The following is an 8439-nucleotide window of genomic DNA, read 5'->3' as shown; positions in this document are numbered from 1 at the left end:
CCCGGTGGCAATAAATTTGTAAAACCAAAATAAATACCTGGACTTGGAAGAGATCCAGTGTTGTGTTGGATAGTCATAGCCAGCTAGCTAACATAACATCCCTCTGTTTGAGCAGGGCACTTGAGTAGGCTAGCTGCATTTGCTAGCTAAGTAAGTTAAACTGAAAGTGAAAAAGAATGAAATCTCTTGCTTCTCCTTCATATTGGAATAAATTAAGTTGTTCTAAACTATTTAACTATTGTGTCTCTCTTTGAGTCAACAACTTGCCACATTTCATCCACTGCAGTGCTAGCTAGCTGTAGCTTATGCTTTCAGTCCTAGATTCACTCTCGGATACTTTGATTGGGTGGACACCATTTCAGTTCATGCTGCAAGAGCCCTGATAGGTTGGAAGACGTCCCCCGGAAGTTGTCATAATTACTGTGTAAGTCTATGGAAGGGGGTGAGAACCATGAGCCTCCTAGGTTAGGTATTGAAATCAATTTACCCAGAGGACGACGGAAGCTAGCTATCCTCCGGTTACACCATGGTGTTACCCTAGTGAGTGCTGTTGAGGCTACTGTAGACCTTCATTGTAAATGTGTTTTAATCAATAATTTGGTGACAAGATTATATTTAGTACAGTTTAATCTAAAAAGGTTAACTTTTTACATGTTTTACAATTTTTATTAAATTCACTGAGGATGGTCCTCCCCTTCCTCCTCTGAGGAGCCCCCACTGGTTGAAAGTCAGGGAAATAACACCAATTACAAAGCGCACAGATTTATAAAAGGGGTATATTTATTGAAAAAGCGAAAAACTAAAATTAGTGTTTCTATACTGAATTATCTATCCACTGTCATTATCCAACTACCACCCCACCCACTTGACACTGCGGAAACCAGCAGTCTTTGGAAAATTTGACCAACATTCATAGCATTTACTGGGTGAAGTCCAGAAACTTGCAAGTGTGATGAGTGAACCACCAACAGGGTATGGACATAGACAAGCATACATACATTTATAAGTGCAGGGGAAAAGAGTTGTATATAACTACGAAAAATATAGCACAAAAAAACATAGCATTAAAGAAACGATGTACTAACTCACAAAATGTCCAAAGAGCAAGAGCGTATTAACTTAAAATGTGTTTATTTATTTTGGGGCCTGATTTACAGATTGGAACATTCGTTTTGTGCTACGGTCACTTGTATTATGACAGAGGTATCTCATTCGAATACTTTAATTATAATGGAGCAGGGATGGAAACAGAGGCACAGAAATACAGGGCCAATGTTTAGAACTATTCCAATGAGCCAAATATACCACTGAACATTGCTTTCAAAATACACACATCTACAGAGATGGAGGACTCATCTTTGTATCTGTGCCATTATAGAGTCTTTGACAATTTTCTTCTTCTTCACAATTGGCAGATCCCTCCTGATGACCCGGTTGGACATGACTTCAACAGGGTCACCAGGAGGGATTAGCCAATGAAGTTGGAAATCCCATCCAGTTGACTACATTAAAATGGTGGAATCCCTCAATGGCCTTGCCCATGCTATCCTTTTGGCCACAGGAGAACTGTAATTATCTATGAATACAGCTTTAAGAACAGCTAGCCAAGAAATGCTATGGACAGCAGAGGGCGTAAGAGCCACACAATATCCAAACCAATGCATTCAGAGTCCAAAATCTGTGACATAAATGGCACACGTTAAATGGACATATCTTTACATGGACATGATGGGACTGATTTGTTATAGTCAAAGTTGAGTTAACGATGAGATAATTCTTAACTCCATTAGTGTGAAATATATATCCAAATAAGTGACCAATGAAATGCAATCTATTTTCAATCATTTTTGCTCAGACTTATTATGGCTAGTACCAAAAAAAACATGCCGTTCTTTCAGAAGAACAATGTGAGATCGGTTCTGCTTGCTCTGTCCTGCCATTGGCTTATGATATCATGTGAGCAGCCGGTTGCTAACCAAAAGGATTGCAAATGATGAAGTAGCCACACCACATTATTGAGATATATATGTATATATAAAAAGATAACTCAATAATTTAGGAAAAATGAATAAATAGAATTGTTAATGAATTGATAAGAAACAGGATTTTACATCTTTCTGTATGAAATAATTGGAATTCTATGATCTGCCTAAATGTGGCTGGCTGCACACACCCTTTTCACATGATGACGTCTTCAAATGTACAGTGTGCTCTGGATGAACCATGGCATTAGTTTGCTTTAATACCAGATGTGATATTACATTAAACTGATATTCAATTAGAACTTAAAAACTAACAAAAGAAAACGTGGGATCTGCATGCTTGTATAACTCTGCATGCAACAAAAACGATCACTTCAACTGTAGTAAAAAAACAAAAAAAAGTTGTTCTAAGAATAAGAGTTATTTAACTCAAGTAATAAGAAATGTTAAAATCCTTCCATATTCCTTCTTCTTGAATAAAATGAAAATATCCTTCGCAATAAAGAGCATTATAACACAGTGAGTGCTTGGTCCACAAGTAATGTTGTGGGCATGCATTTGGACCCAATCTGTTTTGAGAGGCTAAAAGCGTCCACATTCACAGATAAAGCCATCTACTCTACATTCTACTGGTATTAACCGAATACACAAACGATTGCTGATATAACAGATTTTTCTTTGTTGTTAAACATCTGTTTTAGCACTTATTCACTTCTGCACAATAATAAGCCACTGAGAGAAATGTAATGTACTGTCTTGCAAAGTATTTCTGATGACTTCCCTATTAGCATATCTAAGTATCCCTCTTCAGTGAAGCTTACCCTCTATGGAGCATGTGACATAGAATGGTCCCATTGACATGATATATTACAATTAGAAGAAAATCTGGTCTTGGAGAGGGACTCAAATAGGGGTTTGGATACAGTTGATATCCTGGGCACCAATGCAAAATATTATTGAATACAAACAAGATTGAGGGTTAGGGTCTTCTTGACCTGACTTTTGTCATAATCAGAAATACTAGACCTGCCGGCGGTAGACATAGTGTTTCACAAAAAAATGATTTATTAGTGTGGAAATATACTGTAGGGTTTACACTTCATTCAGTGTCCTTTCTAATGAAATAACTACTAAGTAGTAAAACTGTAATTCAGTCATGAGTTTGTACATAAAATACTGCATTTTTTATTGCCTTCCATCAACCAATACGTATTAGTATTTCATTTTAGTACAAATCATTACCTAGAATTGACCTAGTTATTTCATTTAAAAAGACAATGTCAAAAGTGTATCCCCATACAGTATGTACTCTACATGAAGGGTTAAAGTGACTGATATAAATGTTACACAAAAAAACGATTTCTTGAAACTTGGACATTCTTTTGTCAATGTCGGGGTAATTCTTCTGTTCACATGCATATCATTACCTGCAAAGACATTGGCCATCTCCTCAATGTTCATAGACCGTCTATGAAACTAAAATGGGATGCAGAAACATGTTGTCCTTCAGTAAGTGCTGAGGTCTCCATGTTTTACCAGTGCACCAGGAGACATCTATCCCATATTCACCTCCTCACACACACCCTCTGCCTTTTAACATCATATTCTACTGTAACACTCCTTCACTCACTGTGGTTCCATTGTCTTTGGAAATTGATAACTGTGCAAATGGGTGTAGGCCTAAATATACCTATGAAATGTTATACGGATGAAATAATCGTGAAGGAAGAACTCATGAGTTCAGCCCCATTGAGGCAGAGGGTTTCGTACAGCTGTCGACTAGTCTCCTTTGAGCTGTCGCGGACTTGGATCACAACTACCTGGCTAATGGTAAGAAATGTGAGGAACTTCGATTACTATAGACAGTCTTCAAGCTCCACCTTACCTAGCATTCATAATGAACAACCTTTCTTCATGTTGGTAGACCAAAGACTCTTGGACATATTCATGTTCTGCCTTCATTTCCATGGCATAGACGTACCCAAGACAAAGATGGGTCAGAGTGTTTGCTTTTTTTATATTGATAAGATTGAAAGGATGAGCAAGGCCTGCTAATCCACCAGGCTATACTTGAAGCATGCTGGGGTGGGAAATCATCAGTTGTAGATGGGGGAAATTAGTCCATCACAATTTAAGAGAAGGTGAAGGAGGTGAGATACTTTGGTGGGTAAGAGGGCAGGGATTTGTAACTTCATCTCGTTTCACCCCTCTCAGAACTCCACTTTGCAGGCAGGGAAGGTCTCCTCCTGCATGGCCACAGTGCTGTTGCTGCCCAACACGGTGATACCCAGCTCTCTCTGCCTCTCATGGGTTTCCTGGTACCACTCGTGCATCGTCAGCGAGTCAAAGGTGGGGATCAGGGTTACCTGAGAGTGGAAAGGTAGAAGGGCAAATTCAAACGAGAACATAGTAGACAGACTGAAAGGTAGACTCCGCGATATGATGTAGATGCAGAAAGTAAACAGCATAGTAGGTCAATTTCCGCAACAACTAAGAGCATTGAAGTGTGAGGCTCAACTTCTCCACTGTTTTGGTACCCTGGCTAACACACTGTAAACAGCATGAAGCGAACCTGTACACATGCGCAAATACTGCATCTCTCTCATCTCAATATCTCTGGAGCTGCTCGTGGCAACGTCATTTAGCGGAGTCTACATTTGTTGACATTCTACAAATGTACATAGAAAAAGAGAAATGAGAAGATTGGGGGCTGACCTGTACATCGGGCCAGGCAGTCTTTCCCTCCAGTAGAGCGTCGAGAATGGGTCTCATGACTGACTCCTTCAGGGGCTCGTCGCCACTGACGATGTAGCAGGAGGAGCGCAGGCGTCGGAAGAACTCCACGTCAATGGTGGCAGAGGCACAACCAGAGGGGAGATAAGCCATGTCCAAATAAACTGGTGCACTTCCAGCTGCACTGACCTTACTGCCCAGAGAACCTGCAGGACAGATAGTTGAGTTAGACATAAGAAGACTAAATGTATTACAATAACTTGCAAGTACAAACAATTATTTTAGAAAGCAAGTAATGAAAGATGTTAATATGCCATCATTCAAAGTGTAAAACCCTGTCTGTGCCTACCTGAAGAAACTGACTTTGAAGTTCCAGGTCTGGAGCCACTAGTGGTATTGCGGGATGAAGGCCTTGTGTCAAGGCTTGAGGTGGTCTTCAATGTACCAGTTGTGCTGCCAGCCTTGGTCTTGCTGTTCAGAGCTGTACTGGAGGCTGACGCTGACCTCTGTGTGACCCCGGCTGGTTTCTTGGTTTTTGTGGCGGCACTCTTTGAGGTCTTGCTTGGCGCATCAGCCTCAGGGTCAGTCATGCAGGTACCGGGCTGGGGCGGCAAGGGGGGCAGATCCTTCATTGGGGCTGGGGGAGGGTCCTGAGAGGAATATTGTGCTCCCCTGTTGGAGTAGTAAGAGCTGGGATGGTCATGTGGATGGTGGGGCAGGAAACTCCCAGAGTCCTCGTCAGAGTCCATGTCTGCAGTGATGGAAGGGCAGTCTTCAGTCCCTGGGGGTATGTCTGAATCTGTGGCTGTGTTAAGGGATTCACTAGCAGACATGGGAGGGGTCTCCTGGCCTTGAGGTGAATGTCGATCACTATTAATTGCGCATTGTGGCTTAGCTAGCTCCTGGGAGTGGTTGCTGTCTTCAGAGAGTTCTCGCGGGCTACCCGTGGCTAGCCCTAGAGACAGATGCTGCTGTTGGTTCTCTGGGGACTTTGAGTGCTTGAATTCACAGGGTGAGACCAGGCAGAGGTCGACATCATGGGGAGCGTCAGGGAGAAGACCATGTAGTCCAGGAAGGCGTTCCTCTGAGCCATCCCCTGGTGGACGCATGTTATGAGATGTACTCAAGGGTAAGGACATCCCCATTTTGGGGTCAGAATCGGCAAAATGCCCATTTGAGTAGGACCTGTCCATATGGTCTCCCTTGGGTGACTCATCAATAGATGGGAGCACCTGATCAAAAGACACGGAAAGAGACTCGTCAACTTCTGTCGAGTGTGGGGAACCGATTTCAGCAGGCATGGAGGTAATATTGGGTGAGACAGAGTCAGGCAGCATGAAGGGACTTAGTGTCAAAAGACTTGATTGTTTGTCCTGGGATGACGTGGAGTTTTCTAGGTTCCCCCTCAAGGAGCCTACCTCGGAGTTCCTGCAAGAACCCATGACGTGGCAGTCTTCAAACCCAAGGCTAGGCACCCTTCCCCCGAGACTACTGTCCTCACCAGAGCCCTGAGCATCCTCTTCAGGTGATTGGTGGAAAGGGGTATGCCCAGCGCTATTAGGGGCTGAGTCGGCAGGGGAGACCAACTCTAAAGTCTTCTCATCTGAGCTAGTGCATGCATCTTCTTGCCCATTTCTCAGGGCCCCATCAAGTAGCCTATATTCAGTTGGTGTGAGATCAAAGTTCACGCTGTGATCACTTTTAGGAGTTTTGGCAAGAGGCGAAGTGGTTCCCAGGGCTTTCTCTGGATTTGGCAGAGTCACCATGCAGCTGAACTTTTGTGGACTTTCCAAGATGTCCCCCCTCTCTGCATTTGCTCTTGATCCATTCTCTGTCGCTATAGTGTTCACTACAACAGCAGTCCTTTTCTCTGACTTTGCATTTTCTGCTCTGAGGTTCTCGAATTCCGCTGTCATGTCTTCAGGCGTTGACATTTTGGAACGATCAGCATCCCCCACAGAGGCAGAAGCTTTTTGATTCTCCGGCTCCTTTTTATCCGTCTTTAGCTTTGCCGCCTTGTTCAATGAGTCTTTCTTAGGGATTGTATCCTTCTTCAATGTTCCATTCTTGACTAAGGACTTTTTTGCCTCTGCGTTTCCTAATGAAGGTCCAGTTGTCGCTTTTTTGACATCCTTGTTGAGAGGTTTTGTTGGTTTCCTCTCCTCTGGCTTTACCTCCTTCTTGATATCCTTCTTTTGATCATGTTTGATGTCTTTCTTGTGTCTTGGACCAAGAGTTTCTTTCTTAACTGGTTCTTTCTTTTTCTCCAAATTCTCTTCCTTTTTAACAACACCTGCGGAGGCTTTCTCATCCTTTTTTACTTCTTTTTTCTCATCCTTTAAAGGTTCTTTCTTTGGCAAAAGCTTTTCAGCCTTTGGAGGCCTTTGTTTAGCATCCCCATCCTTCAATTTGGACTTATCTTCCCCTTCCTTCCATTCTTTATTTGCAATGTCACTTGGAGCCTTGGGTTTGGACTTCATGTCTTGCTTTTTAACATCCCCACGTCCAACTTTGTCCTTCAGCAAGGCACTGCTAGGTCTTGAATCCTTGGACAGGGACTTAAGACTCTCCCGACTCTCTGCACGTTTTGGTTGTTTATCTGATTTGGATGCTTCAAGGTCCCTGAGGCTCACGGCTGGATGTTTCAGGAATTCTAGATGCTTTACTTTCTCAAGTCCTTCAAGAATCTTGGCCTGCGGAGTACACCCAGGGAAGAGAACTCGAATGATCTTCTCTTGAGGACTGGCAGGATGCCACACCAGTAGAGCAGAGATGGAGACAAGGCAAGACAGGGGCATCTCTGAGCCTTTTATGTTAGATCCATTGCCGGGCCAGGTCTTCATGAAAGCCTCAAGATCTTTACTGCCTTTGACTGGGTTAAGAATGTACAGCTCTAGTCTACCAACTCCCATCTTCTGGAAAAGAATAAGAGGATCAATGCTGGGTCCATTTGAGCGACTAAGAGGTTCTGGATTGATTGTTAGCTTTTCAAGGTGTTGCAAAGTGAGTGCCACTTGGTCGCAGCTCCGCAGTTCTTTGGGATCACTCAGGAATGACTTCAATCTCTCTGGAGCATTAAGGAAAACAACCCCAATCTCAGGGGAAATTAGATTTTTCATCCAGTCCTCATTGATCTGAGAGTCAGTAGAATGTTCCTCCTCCAGTTCTACTGCTTTCCTTTGGAGAAGACTGTTCACCCCTGGCAGATTGTCCGCACCAATGTGGGTGAGGAGCAGGGAGTCAACTCTGTCCAAATGTCTAACCAGTTTCCAGAAACAGGAGCGAGGATCTGACCCACCATTGACCAGAACGTTGAAACCGTTAACAGCAAAGAAGGCAGAGTCTCCTCTCCCACCTGGAAATAGGTAGCAGCAGGGGCGGGAGAGTTTGAGGAAGCCCACAGTACTGGGGGGCTCTAGCAGCTCAAAAGGAGACTGTGGCTCCAGGGACTCTGAGAGGTATTCTGTGAACTCTTGCAGACCTTCCATTTCAGGTAACACTGATGGTGGGTTTGTTTTGATGTTGATGAAGTCTTGTAGGTTGTGTTTCTCCAAAACAGAGTTCTTCCACACCCCAGAGTTGGGACAACTCAGCGTGAGGTTAGCTTTTTGTGTGGGGTCTGCAGAGCTCAACAACTCTCCAATCTGTTCAAAGAGATAGAATGGTTTGATGTAAATCCCTTCACCAGCTTATGAATAATGCTTTTGAATTTAGATTTACTGTA

The 8439-nt window shown here is 43.2% G+C and overlaps 1 protein-coding gene across 2 annotated transcripts in view; it reads right to left on the bottom strand.

The window, feature by feature from the left end:
- Positions 1–758: 758 nt before the first annotated feature.
- LOC115151647 (microtubule-associated protein 1B) overlaps positions 759–8439 on the bottom strand; it is a 53184-nt gene continuing 45503 nt past the window's right edge. For both annotated transcript variants that reach the window (XM_029695757.1, XM_029695758.1), the window contains 3 exons: positions 5065–8359; positions 4698–4921; positions 759–4348 (listed from right to left, as the gene is read on the bottom strand). In XM_029695757.1, the coding sequence (XP_029551617.1) occupies positions 4193–4348; positions 4698–4921; positions 5065–8359 (3675 nt within the window). In that variant the 3' untranslated portion in view covers positions 759–4192. The remainder of the gene's footprint in view (positions 4349–4697; positions 4922–5064; positions 8360–8439) is intronic.

This window comes from Salmo trutta, chromosome 17, assembly GCF_901001165.1.
Source record: "Salmo trutta chromosome 17, fSalTru1.1, whole genome shotgun sequence".
NCBI classification, from domain to species: domain Eukaryota; kingdom Metazoa; phylum Chordata; class Actinopteri; order Salmoniformes; family Salmonidae; genus Salmo; species Salmo trutta.
Note: the sequence above shows the minus strand (reverse complement) of the source record. Positions and strands in the feature narration are given on the sequence as shown.